The sequence below is a fragment of the Sminthopsis crassicaudata genome, chromosome 4 (genome assembly GCF_048593235.1).
Source record: "Sminthopsis crassicaudata isolate SCR6 chromosome 4, ASM4859323v1, whole genome shotgun sequence".
Lineage (NCBI taxonomy): Eukaryota > Metazoa > Chordata > Mammalia > Dasyuromorphia > Dasyuridae > Sminthopsis > Sminthopsis crassicaudata.
In genome coordinates this window covers 266,204,613-266,226,090 of record NC_133620.1, presented here as the reverse complement: position 1 = coordinate 266,226,090, position 21,478 = coordinate 266,204,613, and the positions used below count along the sequence as shown (strand labels likewise).

Below are 21,478 nucleotides of genomic sequence, written 5' to 3'. Positions count from 1 at the left end.
TAGATACAGTAGTTTCTTCCTCCCAAATATATATTCAGAACTAGCTTCGTAAAATGAGCTGAAACAGTCTTAAAAAGAAAGTTGTGAAGTCTAGACTTAGTTTTCTCTCCCCTGACAGAAAGAATATTAAAATTAACATTTACAATGTTCCAAAAATCTTAGTTCAGTGATAAGTCACTAGAACGTAAAATTATTTTTAGTAGACATTTATTAAACATTTATCTAACCACTGTTAAAATTACTTGAAGTACAGCAAAACTATTTTTAAAACTAGTTTTAGGTTACTAGAGATTAAAAAATACACTAAAAGTTTTGGGACATCTTTTATAACACTTTAAGACAGCTATAAGTGCAGTTGTAGGGCAGCTAGATAATACAGCAGATAGAACACTGGACATGGAATCAGAAAGACTCATCTTCATGGGTTCAAATCTGGCCTTAGATATTTATTAGCTGGGCAAGTCACTAGTTGTTTTGTTGTTGTTGTTGTTGTTGTTGTTGTTGTTGTTGCTGTTTGTTTGTTTTTCATCTGGAGAAGGAAATGGTAAATCACTCCTGTATCTTTGCCAAGAAAACCCCAAATTGGGTCACAGAGAGTCAGAAAGGACCGAAACAACTGAATAACAACAACAAAGTTTGAGAAGTTCTTCACATACTTTAAACCATTTATTTGTCACAAACAATCCTAAAAGTTCTGGCCTAGAGGCAATATTATTCCTATTTTACAGGTAAGAAATGGAGGTTCAGTGCTGATGAATAACTTGCCCAAGATCACTCAACTAGAATCAGAAGTGAATATTGTACTCATTTCTTCTGAAATCAAGGAACAGCAGTCAATCTTCTATATAAGCTTGATATCTGAATAGACCATGAAAAAATGATGAAGACGTTTTCCCTTCTGTATTGTAGGCAGAATAGCTATACTCTGCCATCTTTCTGCATTTACAATCCCAAATCTATACAACTTCTGGTGCTTAATAAGGGAGGAGGGAAATGAAAAGAAAGATTTAATTGATGTGTTCAGTTCCTCTTTTTAAATAAAGGAAGTCCTTGGTTCTAGGCTTTCACTAGCCTAAACAATTTGGCTGGTTGCCAAAAGTTCTATCCATCTTTCCCCTTATAAGTGAAGACAGTTCTGCCTACTTAAGACATTTACAGAGGACTCTAAGTGAACTCTCACTTTCTTAGTGTGTTGTGCCTTCCTTATCATTTCACACTTTCTAATTTTTATTTTAATCATTTGTATGTAAGTATTATTTCCCTTATTAGATTGTAGATTTTTCAGGGTTAATGACTGTGTCTTTGTTTTATTTGAATAAATAACTTAACTAGGCAGCTTAACTAGTGGATGGATAGTTTGACTCAAAGTCAGGAAGATCCCTGTGAAAGGGCTGCCTCTGGTTTATGCTGGCTGTGTGACCCTGTTTATTTAACTTCTCAGAGCTCCAGGTGAATCTCTCAAACTTTTGTAGAAAAGCTGACAATGTACTTTAGTAGAGGTTGTTAATTACCCCACCTGGGAATTCTTTATATCACTGAAATCATAACTCCAATCCAATCCCTCTTTCTAATGCCCATGGGTTATATTAAATACAGAATTGGATTTAAAATAGGAAATTAGAGTCTTATCTCTGAAGAATTAGCTGTGAAACCATGATTAAGTCACATCAATCAATTATTCAACAAGTCTATTAAGCACTTACTGTGTGCTAGGTACTGCCTAGCAAGTACCTAACAAATAAATAATAAACAAATGAATAAATAAATAATGCCTGATCACAATGGGTTTGTGTTGAAATGGAGGAAATGACAAGTATGTATGAAATAGGTAAGGCATAAATAGGGAGTTAACAAATACAAGGTAGTTTGGGTGCAAGAGCACTAGAATTTGGAGAGATCAGAAAAAAGCTTCTTACTCCCAGGGAATTCTCTAAGCCTCTAAGTTAAAAACCAGTTATTTATTAGCTTCAATGAAGATTTGAAATTATAGATCCAGTTAAACCCAGACCCTCCCCCTCCCCCCAAAAAACCCCCCCCAAAAACAAAAAAACAACTCCAGTGCTTAGTTAGTGCCTTGCACAAAGTGACTGTTTGATAAGTATTTATTGAATAAATGAATGAATGATGAAAGCTCATTGAAAACAATAACTTTGTCTTTCTGTTCCTAATATATATCATTTTACTTGTTATATAGTAAGTACTTAAATCCTTGTTGGTTGATTGTTTCATTGATTGATTGAACAAGAAAAAAATTCATCATCACCTAATATAATCCTCCTCCCCACCCACCCTCCAAAATGGGCTATGGTTTAGCATCTTTATTAAGTGCTTCCTAGATTCTAACTTAAGTTTAACTATATTGAATAATAAAACTGTGTCAGTATTGCATTGGACAGGACATCATCAGATTCCAGCCCACCTGACAAATAGTATTTTGAAAAGGGATTCAGAGGCTTCACCAAGGAGATCCATGCTACAGACTCTAAGATGATAAGTTAGAGATAAGTTGATGAGTTGTATTGGTAGGGTGAGTTCCCACAGCAAGTGGGACTCACAAAATAAAATAGATATAGATTATGAGAAAACTAAATTATTAAATGTTAGGAGAATCTACCTGACAGGCTTCATGAGAATTTTTTTTCTTTAAAAAAAAAAAAAAGCCTAAAAGTGACGGTTCTATCCAAATTGAAAAATAAGATAATTTCCCAAAAAGTGTAGTAAAAAATATGACTGTCATTAGTCAGGTTTATAACCAATGGGCATCTGAGAGAGGAATATTTTGTCGTTAAGAATAAGGAAACTACCCTCTCCCAACTTTAAATTACATCTTAACACTGTAAAAGAATATGTTGAGAAAGAATGCATGGCAGTAATTCAAGAATATAGAGTGACTACTACATGCATGAAATACAGCATGGCCTAGGGAAAATACAATAGAAATATGATATCCCCTCAGTGCAACACCCATTTATTGGTTTTGATTTGTGAGTCAGTCCTCAAGAGGCTTTTTCATCTCAATAGATCTAAACCTGGTGGCAGTTTTGCCCAATTCCAGACGCAAACCTAGTCCTGTAAAATGTTGACATACTTCACACCTTGTTATAGCTTGACATATGAAATTTTTATTTTATGAAATGTAAAAAGTGAGCACATATATGGCTAATAATTTTTTCACATAATTTTCACCTTGTATTTTAGTAAAGCTACTTAGAGAGGCAGTTTAGTAGAAAGGACAAATATTGGCTCAGAAGTCTGGAAAGCCAGGTCCAAACAATCTACAAGAACTTATTAAGTGTTTACTATATTAGTACCTTTTATATACCAGAATCTTGCTAAATTTCGGGCATACAACAAAAATTAAATTATCCCAGTCCTCAGGGGACCTATATTTGATTAGGGAAAATATTGTGAATTAGGGGAAATAGCACTAATTTTCTAGTCAAAAAAACTAGACTTATATCCAAGTTCTAACCTTTTATTTCTCTAAATTGAGCAGTAGACAATCTCTAGAAGTGCATTCTGTAGGTATCAACAAAGATAGCAATTTTCCTGTACTATTCCTCCTGCTGAAGGAAGTTATCAACTATGTCATTATCATCTTTTTTGTCATTATCATCATTATCATCACTTAGCAATTATATAGTGATTTCAGGTTTACATGTTTTATAAATTATCTGATAAATTGTTCACCACTCCCCTCAAAATGAAGGAAGACTTCATAAATATATGAAATAGATATTAAAATTAAAACTATGAAGCAAAAAAAGACAGTGCTTAAATTCAAATCAATGAACATTTATTAGACATAGAGATAAAAACCCAGACCTATAATTTCATTGATAGAGAACTCCCACATGAAGAAACTGTCTTTATCAATGTAGGTTGACATCTTTTCTGAATTTTTAATCTTAGAGTTTTGCCTTTACCAAACAATTAATTTGTATTTTTGTATTTATGAGTATACAAAGATGAAAAATGACACAGCTTTCAAGTTTAAAATCTACTGAGGTAATTAGTTGTATTAAAAATAAGAATACTACAAGGCAGAATATAAAAATGGGAGAATAAAGCTGTCTAGACAAAATCTGATGCAAAAATATGAGAATGACAAGATTACCTTCAGCTACAAGAAACATGAAAGGTTTCAAGGAAGTGCTAGACTTTTAAGGAATAGAATATTTCAAGAACTGAAAATGTGGGGCAGCTAGGTGGCACAGTGGATAGAGCACCAGCCCTGAAGTTTGGAGGACCTGAGTTCAAATCTGGTCTCTGACACTTAACACTTCCTAGCTGTGTGACTCTGATCAAGTCACTTAACCCCAATTGCCTCAACAACAACAACAAAAAAAAGTAATTCATAAAAAAAAAAAAAAAATTGAAAATGTTGGTTGAATGTGTCCTAGTCAAATGCACAGAAACAGGAGAGGGCAGAATGAGATCCAAAATGAGATTAGGATTGTGCTAGTAGTCGATTTTCACTGGTACAGAGAAAACCTGAAGAGAAATAGAATAAAAGTTGGGAGATTAATGGAGACAGATTTTGGAAATCCTTGAAGGCCAGGCTAAGGAATTTGCTTTTGATACCATAGGCAACGGATAGTTGATGAAAGTTTTTAGTGACACCTAGGGATTATGAAGATAGTTTAGCAGTTCTGTCATAGATGGATTAGATAGGTGAAAGTCTAGAATCAGAGAGGTCAGGGAGGAAACTATTGTTACAATCCAGGCAAAAATGGTAATAGAGACCTGAACTAGTGTATTTAGTGGTGTAAGTAGAGAGCAGGAGATAACTATAAACTATTCAGTTATTTCTATCACATCACAAGAGTGAGAAGCACAGAGCCCTGGCCATTTGGAAAATCCATGTAAAATTTTTGGAACCTCCTTTCATACCAGATTAAAAAAAAATTTTTGTTCTTTTCTTTTTCTTTTATGGGATGTTTAGAGTACTGTATTGTAAAATTGGAATTAAGTATTTGGGCATAGGTTCTGTGTTGTCTGCTGGCCTTCATGGGTCATCTGTGGTTTCTGCAAAAATTCTTATTTAATTTTTTATGCCAACTCATGATATAATGAAACCATAATGGAGAAAGTCTGAAAGTGGAAGGAATAACTGTATATTAGATATGGAATAAATAAGACTTGACAGCTGATTTGATGGGGTTAGTCAGAGAAAGAGAAAAGAGTCAGAGATGACTTCAAAGATTTGAAACTAGGTGATTAACACTATAGTGATGCCATCAAAAAATAGGGAACTTGAGAGGAAAAGCCTTGGTAGAAAATGATGAGCTCCATTTTAAACGTTGAAGTTATTCCATGCTGCCCCCTTGCATTGGCCATGGAAATGTCTAATCCAATTTGCATATGTAGATGTGATTGCTACCTCTCTATCTCAGTGAGTTTATAAAGGAATAGAAAGAGGGGGAAATGCCTTATGGTAAAGGAGAACAAACAATGCAGGTATAAGTGTGCATAGAGTATAAGTGTGCACTCAGTCTGGGAGTGAACATTCCCACTTGGCCCTTTTTCTTGGGAGAAGGGGTAAGTGTTGGATCGTGAAGGAACAGTTTCTAAATTTGTAAAATGAAGGGGTTGGATTTCACTAGATGGCCTCTCAGGGTCCCTCTAGCTCCAAATCTGTGTTTCTTTGAATTTAACTAGTCACTGCTTTTCCTAATAAACAAGTATTGCCTTTTATTTTTTTATTTTTATTTTTTCCTGAGGCTGGGGTTAAGTGACTTGCCCAGGGTCACACAGCTAGAAAGTGTTAAATGTCTGAGACCAAATTTGAACTCAGGTCCTCCTGAATTCAAGGTTGTTGCTCTATCCACTGCACCACCTAGCTGCCCCAAGTATTGCCTTTTAAAATTTTGAAATCGGTTGTTCAGCCAGTTTTGCACTTGAATCTGACTCTTCCTGGCTCCATTGGATTTTTCTTAGCAGTTTCTAGAGTCTTCTGTCATTTCTTTCTCCAGCTTATTTTACAGATGAGGAAACTTAGAATTAAGTGACTTGTCCAGGATCACACAACTAATAAATGTCTGAGGTCAGATTTGAACTCATGAAGAGAAATCTTCCTGACTCCATGTCTGGCACTCAATTAACCCACCTAATTGTCTTCATAGAAATCTGTAAACATTACTTAGCCCATTTTCTCTTTAATCTGCTTTTCTCTCTTCCCCTACCCAATCTACCAGCACAGACTACAATAAGGCTGGGGCAGTAGCAAGGAAGGAAGGTAGATTTTTAACACTTTTTCCACAGGATAAAGAACATGTCTTGCTGATTTATTCCTAAGTACTGTACATCTTCTCAGTGATGAGGGGCCTAAACAAATCCCCATGATATTGGTTCTAAAACAGTTTGGACTGATAGGAGCTGCTATGTGCATTCTCCCCACCCAGACATTCCCAGAGCACCTATCATAACTTCCCTTTTTTGCACTAGTGCATTGTTTGCTTTTTCTTTCCCTTGAATTTTGTAGTAACCATTTTCCTGACAGTCATTTAAAGCTATATGACTTGAGCCTCCAGCTACAACTGGACATATAACCAACCAATCCATTAGGGAAACAGAGGATGACTCTAATGGCCCTGCATTATTACACAGTACTTATAAATGAAAGATGACCCGTAACAAAAATTCATTAGATTAATATGAAAATAGCTAGAATACTATAACAGGATTTTATTGGTGTGTGTTCATCTAATTGAAATATAGATAGAGATTATTTTAAAGCATTTACCAACAGCAAGTAGATACTTTGCAAGATAAATTGCTATAAATGTAAAAAAAAATAATTAACCACATGCTCTTATTGTTTCTGCATTTTGTAAGTTCTTTTCTCAATCCATTAACACCATAGACCAAGATGGTCTAAAAAATCCAACCAGATTCAACAAATATAGCCAAATAATGTCCAATGAAAAGTCCTGGTAGAACTTTCATTTCCTTTCTAATGGATATTAAATTATAATTGTATTCATTAATATATGGCAAAGGAGCAATGTACCTCTGCCAGTTCAGTATGAAAGAAATGCAGGTGTGCTGAGCAACCACAGGAGTTTGCTGGCTGACATGCTGCAGAAAGTTAATTCAATAGTTTTCATGATTTAATTTAAAGAGCTAATAGAGAACACTTAAGTGGGTTATAAAACTTATCCCAATAAGAAAAATCAGCAATGTGCTTGAAATAGCTTTATAGAAGCATGCCGTGATCCTTTAACAAAGTTCATAAAAGGCAAAAAAAAAAAAAAAAAAAAAAAGTATAGACTAGGGAAAAGGAATGATCATTTTGGCATCTTTTGCCAAAGGGGAGATCCTTTCATTATATCAGATGAATTATGTACTGACAAGCAGGTTTAGGCTTATATTTAAACACAAATCAGTTATGGGTCACAGAGTCTTTAAGTTTTTGGTTGATTAAAAAAATAAGTATTCACAAAAACTCTAAACTAAAAACTACAGTGTCTAAAATTTTGTCTAAAAGTTGTTTTTAAGTGAAAGTTGAACATGTGACAGAACAAATTTAAGGTTTGCTACAAAACCATAGATGTTTTACTTGTTACCTAACATCTGAATTTAAAGAACAGAATTATAGAACTCTTAGTTGCAAGAAAGTATAGGGGAAAAAAAGGGAAAGAATCTACATTTATGGATATACTTAGAGATCAGATATGCCAGCATTCCCTGAAGGCATTTGTCCTTTCTCTTGTTGATGGGAATTTTTGCCATATCAAGAATTATTAACCTTAGGTCTCTTGAGCCAAAACTTGTCTATGGTCAGATTTCAGAGGATCCATAAACTTGAGTAGAAAAAAAAATCTTGATTTTCAATAACATCTGATTGAAATGTGTTATTTCTTTCAATTGTTAATGTAAACAATAATCTGAGAACAAAGCCTTAGACTTCATGAAATCCAAAAAAGTGTAAAACCTCTTGTTCCACATAGATTATTTTAACTCATTATTCCAAAATTGTGCTATTACCTTATGATAAAAGTAGTGCCTCATTAACTTTCACAAGATTATAGATTTAGATCTGGAAGGGATCTCAAAGGTCATCTAGCCCAATCTCTTTATTTTATGGATAAAAACACTATTCCTGGGGCAGCTGTGGCACAGTGGATAGAGCACCAGCCTTGAATTCAGGAGGACCTGAGTTCAAATGTGGTCTCAGACACTTAACACTTCCTAGCTGTGTGACCCTGGGCAAGTCACTTAACCCCAGCCTCAGGAAAAAGGAAAAAAAAAAACAAAAAAACACTATTCCTTCAAAGCACATCCATCTTCTCTCTAAGATTTGTTGGTTCATCAGGGCACAACCTCTTTATATTCTATGGCACACTGGTATGTCATTATTAATTTCCTTCTCCTGTAGATATAATCTTCTTCTTTCCATTCTTTCTAATTCCACTGAGAATGTGAGATGACAGTTGCATCCGTATAAGCAATATGGTTAAAAGTATTTTTAAGAATAGGCTTGTTTTTCTTGAATGCAAAATAAAAGTCAAAAGTACCCTTATCTAATACGTGAATCATTCAAATTTGATATAAACTCAATATAGCATACACATGTATAATGCCTTAAGAGTTTTCAAAGTACTGTGTCCCATAAAGTATTAAGTATTAAAACAATTCTGACTCCAACACCAATTCAAGGAGGCAACATGGTGTAGTTAGCAGAAGGCATGTTGAATTTGGAATAGAAAAGACTTAGGTTTAAATCTTAGCAGTGTCTCCTATATAAACTTGCTACCTATATAAACAAAATTCTTCCCCCCTCTGGTTCTCAGTTTGCTTTGATGTAAAATAAAGAGATGGAAGTAAATGATTCGTGTCCCTATCAACTTTAGAAGTATTATTCTCTTTATTTGGTCACTCTATCAAAAGAGGTGACAAGGTTCAACACCCAGTTGATAAGTTCTTTTACAAATAGCTTTTTATTTTTCCAAATACATGCAAAGAAAATTTTCAACATTCACCTTTGCAAAATCTTTTGTTCCAGATTTTTCACCCTTCCTCCCTCTTCCCCTTCCTCTAGACAGCAAGCAATTTGATGTAAGTTAAGCATGTGCAATTCTTCTAAACATATTTCCATATTTATCATGCTGGATAAGAACAATCAAATGATTAGTTCTGAAAGATGAGAATCACCCACCAAAGAAACCAAAGTTAGTTGTTTCACTGGTCTCACTAATGTACCATCCACATATAGTCCTACATAAAAAGAGATAGCTGTATCCAGCCTTTCAAAAAAAGAAACTTCACAAGTTTGCATACAAGGGATTACTTTTTTAAAGTTGTTTTAAAATATCTTTAAAATAGACTTGTTTTCCTTTAATCAAAGTATATGTCAAAAGTACTGTTATCTAATGAATAGTACACTCATCATTGAAATTGGTTATTACTCAATGTAGCACTTGTACAGTTTCAAAGTACTTTATACATGAAGAAAATTTACAAAGTGAACATATGTACTGATTCCAAAGCCTTTTCACTATAGGAAACAGAGTCACAGATTCTCTTAGTAACTTAAATCTCTGGGTATCTATTTACCTCCACATAATAGTAGCTGATGAAAGGCATTCTGAAACTGAATATTTGTTATATATACTTTGCATCATTATTTTACTTTCCCTTAAAAAATCAAAAGTGTTATGACTATTTCTTTAATCAATATAAGTGGTCTGAAAGAGGTTAAAAATCCATTTCACACAAAAAAAGAAATGCTGGAAGGGTTAAAAAAAAAAAAAAGAGCAAGACTACAGGGTTGCATAATAAGTTAGGCAGAAGCTTCTGGTTTAGTCACCTCCCTCTGACACTCTTTTCACCAGCAACTTAAGAAAAAGTACGCTCTCATTCTTCTAAAACAACACAGAAATTAGAAGAAATACCCTTGATTCTAGAATAGGTTGTAACGACCTCTGAATAGGCCAATGAAGCACAGGGAATACAAATTAACATAATAATTATAGAAATAATGACTAAAGAAAAAAAAAACTAATGTTAAATCTAAATCAAATTTTCTGTAAAATTATCAGATGTCATAAAGTATACTTCATCTGGAATTTCTCAGCAGGTGACTTTATTGCTTTCCATAATTTGTCAGAGCTTTCCTGTTCCTTGGTGTGACATTAATCATAAGAAAATTAAATTAATAAGCTAGAATTCAGAAGCACACAGAGAGAACATAAAGGCAATGCTTTTTCATATTACAAGCAGGATTTGACTAACCTTAAACACATCTCACCACCCAAAAAACTATGTTTATGGTACAGTACTGTATTCTCTTTTTCTTTAAACTACAATCTCACCACCCAAAAAACTATGTTTATGGTACAGTACTGTATTCTCTTTTTCTGCCAGTTTCCTTCCTTTCTTCTTTCCTCTCTTCCTTCTTCCTTCTCTTTTCCCATGCCCAAGGGCAATTTGGTAAAAGTTTGCTTTACATATGTGAAACAGTCCACTTACATGAAGTAACAACTATCTGGAGAGAAAGACAGATAGACAAACATAGAGATAGAGAGAAAGAAATAGAGAAAGATATAGGGACAGACAGAGACATAAACAGGAGAGAGAGAGAGAGAGACAGAGAGAAAGAGAGAGAGAGAGAGAGAGAGAGAGAGAGAGACAGAGAGAGACAGAGAGAGAGAGAGAGACAGAGACAGACAGAGAGAGAGAGAGACAGACAGAGAGAGAGAGAGACAGACAGAGAGAGACAGAGAGAGAGAGAGAGGAGAGAGAGAGAGAGAGAGAGAGAGAGAGAGAGAGAGAGAGAGAGAGAGAGAGAGAGAGAGAGAGGGAGAGAGAGAGAGAGAGAGGAGAGAAAGAGAGGGAGGGAGAGAGAGAGGGAGAGAGAGAGAAAGAGAGAGAGAGAGAGAGAGAGAGAGAGAGAGAGAGAGAGAGAGAGAATATGAATTATATTATATATCTTGGGCAAATATCATGTATGAACAATTAGGAAGAGGAGATAGAGCTTGATTGTGTTTAGAAATTGCAAAATTTGTTAATGAAGCTAAGCTTTTCTCTGAAATATAGATTCTCATTTTTAAAATCAACCTTTTCCCAGCAATGAAACAAAGCTGCAAGTTATAGAATGTCACAGTCTCTAAAAATTAAGGTTGAAGTTATCTAGAAAGGCAACAGAGAGGAGCATGATTGACATGGGTAGGCTATAACATATTGACATGAAGAATTGTGCAGGAGAATGTCATAGGGAGATACAAGAAGTCTTTAAGTAAATAATCTATACATACATCCTGGATATGAATTGATGGAGATTTGAAAAGGGAAGAGACATATTTTTATAAGTCATAAAGCATTGTTTCATTACCAGGAAAATGTTGATGCTAAAAAATGGAGGCAGAGAAAGATATGGAAGGGAATTAAGAGATCATCTTGTGTAACCCCCCTCATTTTTATAGATGAGAAAACTGAGCTACACAAATATGAATGTTTAATTTGTTCAAAATCCTTGAGGTAGTCAATATCAGACATAGAAATGCGATTATCTGTGCTAATATTAGTTCACCTCAATACTTGATACTATCTGAGAGTTGGCTTTATTGTGGAAGTCAGAAGATGCCTATGTAAGTTATCCTCTTTCCTAAGAGGATATTTAATAATAATTTCTATAATTCTCTTCCCTTATTTCAGTACATTTAGTATTGTTTAATTTTATATAGAAAGGCTACAAAAGATCTTATGTGTCCAATATACTCATTTGTAGTTTCTTCCCCTGAAAAATGAGGGGAGCTGATGATTTTTAGGAACCTTTCTAGCCTGATATCTGTGATACTGATTTCAGGCATGGTGCTGTATCCATTACATCAGACTGACTCTCTCCACAGTAACATTTCATCATTCCATAATATAACCAATAATTCATTTCCCTGACTCTCTGATGATGATGATTTCAAAATGGCTTTAGAAATGTGATGATTTCCCAAATTATCAAGGCAAAAACTAACAGAAACAAAAAACATCATTGAACCTGGATCTGGACTTGAAGATCATTTTATGCCAGAGCTAGCACTCTCCTACCATAACCTTGTAGAAATTAGAATCACTTTTAAGTCCCCAATAAGACATGAGAGTACACAACATAAGTAACTAAGAAGAAAAAATTGGCTGAATTCATATAACTTATTTCAAATGTAACTGCCTTGTAGTATCAAGGATAAAGAATTGGCTTCAGAACTAGAATGACCTGATTTTGCCCTGGACCATATTTCCTGTGTGACCCTGGGCAAATTCCATAATTTCTCAATGTACCAGGGAACTCTCCAAGATTAGTAGAGGGATATTATCATGAGAATTTCCTGTTTCAGTAAAATCACAGGCCCAGGCCCTGTCCCTTTAGATTCAAAGATATTACTATATGTGTGAATCTGTACAGGATATTCCAGTCAGCTGTTTTTTGGCCTAGACTTTTTTTTTTTTTTAATGTAGGGAACTTTTGGCAAAGAAGTTCTCCTTATTAGTAAAGATCAGCACCTCTTCTTCAGTTTAAATTCTTAGAAATGCAATTCTTTAATTAAATTCTTAAGATATTACAAAGTGAAGAGGTTTGCCCATGGTGACATGTCCAGTGAATATTGAGTTAGATTATGAATACAAATCTTTATCACTTCAAGACCAGACTTACTTCTCTGTACATAACTATGTATTACAACTTAGTTATTTAATAAGTCCAAGATAAAGTATTTTTATACAGATATATTATGTTTGAAAATCCATATAATCTTTTTGTCCATGTTCCATATACATGATGTTTAAAAAAAATTTCTGAAAGTCCATTTATATTTCATAGGATTTTTTTTTTTTTATAGGGCCTTTAGAGAGTTGATCTGGTTCAACTCATATCTTGCTTCTGTCTTCTCTGGCAATCAGTCAAAAAGCATTTATTTAGCATCCACTATGTGCCAGGTATTGTGCTAAATGCTAAGAATACAAAGACATGCAAAAGACAGTCCCTTTGCCAAAGCTAATGACTGTCAGACTGAAAAGGGTAGAATAAACATGATTTAAGAGGGAATTAAAAATTGAAGGTGAGCGAGGAAATAGGAAGAGAACATTTAGGAACTAACAAAGAGGTTATCCCCTGACTTTGATGAATTAAATTCTAGTGTACTAAAAACATACAGATATAATATTCTTTAAGATAGGAATAAGAACAGTGCTAGAAGACTGAAGACAGGCAAATGTATTGATTAATATGAGATTTATAAGTTTTATATACATTCCCTATTATTAAAACCTTTGAGGACTAAAAGGAAAAAAAAATGGTGATCATTCCAGGACACATGGGTTAATTAAAAACATCATGACAAGCCAATTTAAATTTCTCTTAAAAAATAATACTAGATTAGCAGACCAGAGACATGTTGCAAATTTCATATGTCTTGAGTTTTACCAAGATTTACAGTTCTTTTGTAAGATAGGTGTGTTTGTGTGTGTGTGTGTGTGTGTGTATATATATATATATATGTATACATATATGTATATATATATTTGCACACATATTTGTGCACATGTATTTACATGTATATATACAAGTGTGTGAATATATGTGTGAATGTGTGTTCATATATGTGTGTGTGCAGTTTGGTGGCTTATTAGGCCTGGAGAGGAGAAAATCTGAGCTAAAATCTGTAACCCTGGGCATATCACTTAACTTGTTTGCCTCAGTTCCTCTTCTGTAAAAATAAGCTGAAGAAGGAAATAACAAACCATTCTAGTATCTTTGCCAAGAAAATCTCAGTGAGGTCACAAAAAATTGGATATGACTGAAATAACTCAACAACAATACAGATATATACAAATACATATACATAGATTCAGACATTTGTATACACATACATTTATATACATAGCTGTGTGTGTATATGCTATATGAATACACACTCAGAGAGATATTTACTACTGTTCGAATGACCAGACAAACCCAAAAAATTTCCCCCCCCTCCTGAGGCTGGGGTTAAGCGACTTGCCCAGAGTCACACAGCTAGGAAGTGTTAAGTGTCTGAGACAAGATTTGAACTCAGGTCCTCTTGAATTCAGGGCTGGTGCTCTAACCACTGCACCACCTAACTGTCTCCAAACCCAAAATATTAATGGATTAATATCAACCTGCAAAGAAGTCTTTATTAAAATAGGGGTTTTAATGTTTTAACATTGAAAGGGAGCCCAGAGGCTATCTAAATCCCATCCCTTGATTATTCACATAAGGAAACTAGGGCCTTCCAAAGAATCTAAGTAACTTGCCTAGTGTTACACACAGACAGTTAGACAGAGCTTGGATTCAAACCAATCTTTGGCATTGAATCTATTGTTTGTTTGTTTTTTCTTCTATATACTATATTATTTTCCCTGGTTAGGATTCTGTCTTTGGGGCTAACTTTTCAACTTTTAAAAAAATCAGAAACTTAAGCAGGTTTGACTAATCTGTAGAAGAGAGAAAATTGGGAAGGAGACATTGGATGACAGAATGATGATTCTAAATTATCTGGATGTAAATTATGGAATAGAACTAATAAAATCAAATCTAAAGCAGGTGACTATAAAGTTCTTTGCCACATGGTTCTTTCTTTAAATGGCTATAATATCAATAGAGGCATAACAGTATACTAAATCAATCAAAAGAAACTAAGGCAAACTTCTGCTTTCAGTTTTGTTTTCTTCTGAACTTTTTAAAATTAAAAAGTATTTTTTATTTCTCGTACCATCTTTCCCATTGAGATGGAAAAAAAGAAAAACAAAACTCTGGAACAAATGTGCATAATATTCAAGTAAAGAAAATCTCCTTATTATGACTTTCTAACAATGTATATCTGATTTTGCATCTTGAATCCATCACTTCTCTTCCAGGAGGATAATAACTTCCTTAGTGGGCTGTTATTGTATTGGTCAGAGGTCTTTAAAAGTGTTTCTATGGTATAAATTGTTCTCTTGACTCTGCTCACTTTATGCTGTATTCTTGAGCTCTATTAATAGAAAAATGCCCCCCCAAAATGGAAAATAATCCCATTTTTCTTCTTAGGCTTCTCCGAATTCTCTTAGAACACTATCAATTCTGGGTGTCATGTTTTAGCAAAGACATTAACAAACTAAAATGTGTTAAGAGAATGAAGACTGAAAATAGGGAAATTCGAAGCCATATTGTATGAATAGAAATTAAAAATAACTGGTTATCTTTAGCTTGGAAAAGAGAAGATTTAGTAGGAATATATAAAATCACTTATAATCATAACACATAGCATATTTCTAAAGTATTACAGGCCCATTAAAAACTCTCCTTCCAAATAGCCCTGTTAGATACACAGAACAATTATTATCCTCACTATACAAGAAAGGAAACTGAGGGACAGAGAGATCTACTGATTTGCCCAGATGGATAGGAAATATCAGAGCAAAGACACAAGGCTATCATCTCCAAATAGATTTCTCTCCCATGACTCCATAGAAAAAAGTTAGAGAAGTAGGTTTCAGTTTAATATAAGAAGTTCTTAATAATTAAATAATTTCAGTTGTGTAATAATGGAATGAATTGCTTTTCTTAGTGAAATTTCCAGTCATTGGAAGTGTCTAAGTAAAGGCTGGCTGATCCTTCAGGAGGAATGTTATCTCCTTTTATTTATTTGTTTGTTTGTTCATTCATTCATTTATTTGATTATTAATTTATTTATTTGATTATTTAATTATTTAGATACCATGCTGGTTTCAGTAATTTCACTGGTATGATATGTTGAGGCAACTTCCCTTAACAATAAAAAATCAGCAACTGATGTGAAATCTAAAATCTTGGAGAAGGACTACCTAGAGCACCAGGAGGCAGTGACCTGATCAGGTTGTATGAATACAACCATTATGTCAGAAGTGGAAGTTAATCCCAGGTTTTCTTGACCCTGAGGACAGCACTCTATCTAATATGGCACATTATTTCTAATAAAGGGTATAGTTAATAAATGTGTCAACCTTAAATGTTAATACAAGAAACTAAAAAGCCTCTAAATTGGTGGTATGAAATTCATGAGTGGAATATGACACAAAAAGACTTCATCTTGTTCAAAAGGAAAAAACTAGAAAGGAGTTTCATTGTACAGATGAGCAAATTGAGACCCAAGCATATGAAATGGATTGCACCTTTTTAGGCAGTAGGAATATAGAGAATAAAAGCCAGCTTCCAAGACATTGCAATAGTGACAAAAACAGAGTTGCATGTATCATTAATTTGACAACTAAAAGTCTCTCAGTAATTGTAACTTCCACATGTCACGATTTACCTATTTGAAAAGCAATGATTAGACCCTCAATATTAAAGCAAAATGGAAGAATAGGCCACAATCATGTAAACTCGTGATTATAAGCCCTATTCCTTGTTAGTTATCTTAGATTCTGAATGCCAGGATATCATTAATATTCATTGATAAGGCCAATATGATGCCAGAACCCCATACAATAAGGAAATAAGTAAGGCAGCACAATGTAGTAGTCACAGAGTAGGCATGGCATTAGAAATACCCCAATTCAAGTGCCATCTCTAACCAATACTGGTTGCCCAGAACTGAATGTGTGTGACTTGATACTGCCTCCTGGCAAATCTCTAATACTATATAAATTGAAAAGCAGTTTCAATTCTGTATTGATAAAAGGAGTACCTTGACAGTAGTTTCCACACCAATTATATAACAATTTTATGCCCTCCCAAATATTATGCTAATTCTTAGAAGCTGTCCTCAGAACCAGGTTAAATCAGTAGGGCCAGACTGAAATTACTATGTGGGAAGATTGCAAGGTGGTTCTGGGAAGAGGAGGCATAAAAACTGGGGGAAGGGAGGGAGATGACACTGCTGAGTAAAAGATTCCTTAAAAATTCCTTAAAATTAAAATATAAACAAGATGCATTAATAAGAAGAGTAATATTTAAGATAGAAAAGGATCACTTTGATGATGATGATGATGATGATGATGATGATGATGATGATGATGATGACAGTTAACATTTATATGGCACTTACTATGTCCCAAGTACTGTACTAAGTGCTTTAGAATTTTTATCTTCTTTGACTTTCACAAAAACCTTGGAAGGTATCCTCATTTTTACAGATAAAGAAACAGAGGCAAGCAAAGGTAGTAAAAGTCTGAGATTGGATTTGAACTCAGAGTTCCCTGATTGCTAGATGTACTTCACCACCTAGAAGGAAAGAAAATTCACCATAATAGGGAAAAAAAAAAAAAAAAAAAAAAAAAAAAAAGACAGATTGATGATGCACTGACTAGAGTGCTGAATTTGGAGATAGGAAACTTGATTTCAAAGCCTGCTTCAAACACTTAATGAGTTGCATAGCCTTAGCCAAGTCATTTTAAAATTCCTCTGCCTCATTTGTAAAACAGGGATATTAATAGCACCTATCTCAGAAGGCTGTTGTGAGGATGAAGTGAGACAACATATGTAAAAGGACATTGCCAATCTTAAAGAACTATATGCCACCATCATCCAGCATCCTTTCTTGAATGAGTGAATAAATGAATGAAAAATATTTATTAAACATCATGTCCCAAGCTCTGTGCTAAGCACTAGGGTTAAAAGCAGAAAATCAAAACAGTGTCTGTCCTCAAGGAGCTTATGTTTTGATAATCAGGAGATCGTGGGCTAGGAAGGAATCTATAAATAGATTTCAGAGAGGTCTGTGAATTTAGATGGGAAAATAATAACATCTTATCCACTGCCTTTATTTAGAAAACATTATTCTGAGAAGGGTTCTATTTCTTCATTGAACTGTCAACATAAAAGGGCTAAAAATGCTTGTAATAGAGTAAGGCAACACATATAGAAAATGGTAGTCAGGGAGGATTACCCTCCCTGAGAAGTTGTTGAGTAGTTGAGAAGTTGTTCTGAGAGGTCATAGAGATGGTGAAAGGAGCCATATAGCAAACGACTGACTGTACTTCCCAATAGTGGCATTACTGATTGCTTACTGTTCCACAACTGGAAGAAGAAATGGAGAGATAGAGGAAAAAGGAAAATAAACATTTCCAGAGAGTAGCATTTTGATTCTGGGCTGGATTTAATGTGGAGAACCAGGTCTAAGTCTGAAGGGTGAAAGAGACAACATATCATGAAGTTTGTTCTTCTGAAGCTCATGACATCTGACTAATCTATTTGGTATCTAAATTTAACACTTACTGTATTAGGAATTCCACACTCACTATCCCAACCTGTAAAGGTGATTGGGACCAATTCTCCCACATTTTGAAAGACATGTCCCATTCAGCTCTGAAGGATTCTAAGTATTTCACCAACTTCTGTTCTGTGTAACACCAAAATGCAGAGATGTATGTATAAAATAAGATTCAGAGAAAGCCTAAAATACAGACTGCTATCTATGTGGTGTGTATTTGTGTCTGGGGTCTTAGAGAGGGGACGTTTTTAGGTATCTTGACCAAAAATATCTTATGCACTGAAGTGTTGAAAATTTCTAGCTTACGGGCTTCTCCTTAAAGAATTTATTTTTAACATTATTTAAGGGGAAAGTAATAACAAATTAGCTAGCTAACTTTTAGAAAGGGGCTAGATTATCTCCTGAAAACCACTGTGATTTATTGCAATTTAGCAGATAAATAATGATTTAGAGAACAAAGCAGATAAGGAAGTTATATCAGTTAATCAATAATAAATCTAGGAAAAGGGAGAACAAGAATTTATCTTGTTGTTGATCAGTCCTTTCCAACTCTTTATAACTCCATTCGGGTTTTTTTTTTAGCAAAGATATTAGTATGGTTTGTCATTTCCTTACCAGTTCATTTTTACAGATGAAGAAATTGAGGCAAACAGAGTGGAGGTGGAGTGACTTGCCCAGGGTCACACTAGTGACTAGTTACTAGTAAGTGCTTGAGACCAGATTTGAAGACTGCTCTTCCTGAATTACAGACCCAGGAGTTTATCCACTGTACCACCTAGCTGTCCAAGAATTTTTTAAGCACTTAAAATACACTAGGCAGTGGGCTAAGAGCTTTAGAAATGTCAAGAGCCTTGGCGGGTAGGTGCTATTATCCTTTATTGTTTTATATTCAAGGTAACTGAGGCAGGCAGAGGTTTTATGACTTGCCTGTGTGACTTGGTCACAAAATTAAGTAGCATTTGGGGCTTAAGTTGAACTAAAGAAGCTCATTCAGTTGATCTGCATACCACCTAGCTTCCTCATTGCTCAACAAGTATGTTTTAGGCACATAATCTATGTCTAAGCACTGGGGATACAAAGAAAGGCAGAAATAGGATCACTGTTCTTAAGGAGTTTACATTCTAATGGAGGATTGGTAAGATATTCCAAAAGGAAGCCTGAAGCAGCCAAAGAGAGGACAATAGGAGTTGAAGGAGAAAAATGACCAAAAAAGAAGCAGGCAAATGAATAAAGAAAGAATGAGTATCAAAAACAGAATTTACCTATTTTACCATTTGGCCTAGAGTCCAAATAGCCAAATTGAGAATCAGTGATGGAAGTTACAGATTAGCCCTTTGGCTATATAATATATTATATGAATATTTCAGGATCCTAAATTTTAAAAAAATTATCCAACAGAAATGAGAAATAAGCTCCCAACCATGCACACACACACACACACACACACACACACACACACACATATATATACATATACACACATGGATAAATATTGTTGTTGAGTTGTTCTTCAGTTATGGCTGACTCTTCATGAACCCATTTGGAGGTTTCTTTGCAAAACCAAAGTACCTTGCTATTTCCTTTTTTATCTTAATTTGCAAATGAGGAACTGAAGCAAACATAGTTAAGTACTTGCTCAGGGTCACTCGAGTAGTTAGTGTTTGAGGCCAATTTAAATTCTTGAAGAGTGGTCTTCTGAACTCCAGGCCCAGAACTTTAACCACTGCATCACCTCATTGCCCCATATATACATATACACAAGTTTAAATATCTCTGTATAAAACACATTTATATGTATATTATGTATGTGAGTGCCTGTGTGTTGTATGTATACACACAGAGGCACATACATCCATGTAGTCATATCTGCATCCATATATTTCCTTGAGTCCATGTTCTTCTCAATGTGTATATTTCTTTTATCGTAGCAGATTGCAATATATCCATACCTTAACTTGTATAATTCTTGTCTTATGCTTCTATAAATCCTCCAAAGAATCTTCCAAAGTAATATTTTTACTGCTATGTGTGTGTTATATATTTAAGCATTATTCATATAGAAAAGATCAATGTATTGTCCAAGTTTAAGAGAGAGTTTTCACTTTTCCCATGTGTGAGAGGGTTTTGTTGTTGTTAGTATCTTCTCAAATAAAAAAAAGATAAATATGTTGCCAAATAAAAATTGCACTTTTGTGTTAAATATAGCTGTTCTCCTATTGTCTAAATAGATCATACACTTCTCAAGAACAGGGTGTAGTCTTAGAATTTTTCTGTTTATCACAGTCACTAATGAGTGCTAAAAGAAAAATAAGTAAATTGACTAATAAATATTTATTAATTTGGATGTGTTATATTTAAAAGGGAAACCTACTGTCCACCATCCTGATGAAAATCTTACTTCTTCCCTTCTTTTCCTTTGTAGCTTGATCACTCATGGCTTTGGGACTCCAGCAATATGTGCAGCCCTAAGCACTTTCCAAACTGTCCTTAGTGAAATGCTGAACTACCTGGAAAAACACACGGCACACAAAAATGGTGGAGCAGCGGATTCTGGCCAAGGACATGCCAACTCGGAGAAAGCCCCCCTGCGGAAAACTTCAGAGGCTGCTGTGAAAGAGGGCAAAACAGAAAAGACAGACTAGCTACATCAAACAGAATCTATTTCCAGAGTCTTGCTGCTGATATTTTTTTCTAATATATATATCATTGAGGGTGACTAATCTTCAGTGGACCAAATCTCTTCCCTCCTTATCCCTCTGAAAAAAAAAGAAAAAAAAAAAAAAAAAAAAAAAAGGAAATGAAACAAACAAACAAAAAAAAGGACAAAACAAAACAAAACAAAAAAATAACAAAAAAAGGAAAACAGCAGTGTAATCGTGTGATGAAATTGTCACCTTTTTTATTTTATTTTATGTTGCAATAAATTCCTTTTGTGCACGTATTTTATTGTTCCAAATTATCCTCATCACAGTTGCAAGCACTTCTGGACTTTGGAGAGGCAACATGTACTTTTTCACAAGCTAACTGATGCACTTTCTCAAACAAATGTGTAGTTAGGGATCAGGAAGCATGTACAAAATGGGAACCACCACCAGCTTTTATGGCTCCAACAATTCTCTTGACTTTAATCTTGTAACAAGAGTGCCTCATTCCACTAAAACAAATCAAGCCAGCAATCAATCCATCAATAAATGTTTTGGAAACCTGAAAAAGGAAAAGTCATGACGTTTTCTGTCCTGTGTAATAATAGTATATTTTCTAAAAGTGTGGTTACCTCCAGCAATCAGTGCCTT

General features: G+C 34.4%; 1 protein-coding gene across 2 annotated transcripts in view; it reads left to right on the top strand.

The window, feature by feature from the left end:
• TFAP2D (transcription factor AP-2 delta) overlaps positions 1-20,979 on the top strand; it is a 75,457-nt gene extending 54,478 nt beyond the window's left edge. Inside the window, exon 7 of one of the 2 annotated variants that reach the window (XM_074310670.1) lies at positions 20,608-20,979. In XM_074310670.1, coding sequence (XP_074166771.1) covers positions 20,608-20,827 — 220 coding nt within the window. In that variant the 3' untranslated portion in view covers positions 20,828-20,979. The remainder of the gene's footprint in view (positions 1-20,607) is intronic. The other variant, XM_074310671.1, reaches the window with a different exon arrangement.
• The last annotated feature ends 499 nt before the right edge of the window (positions 20,980-21,478 follow it).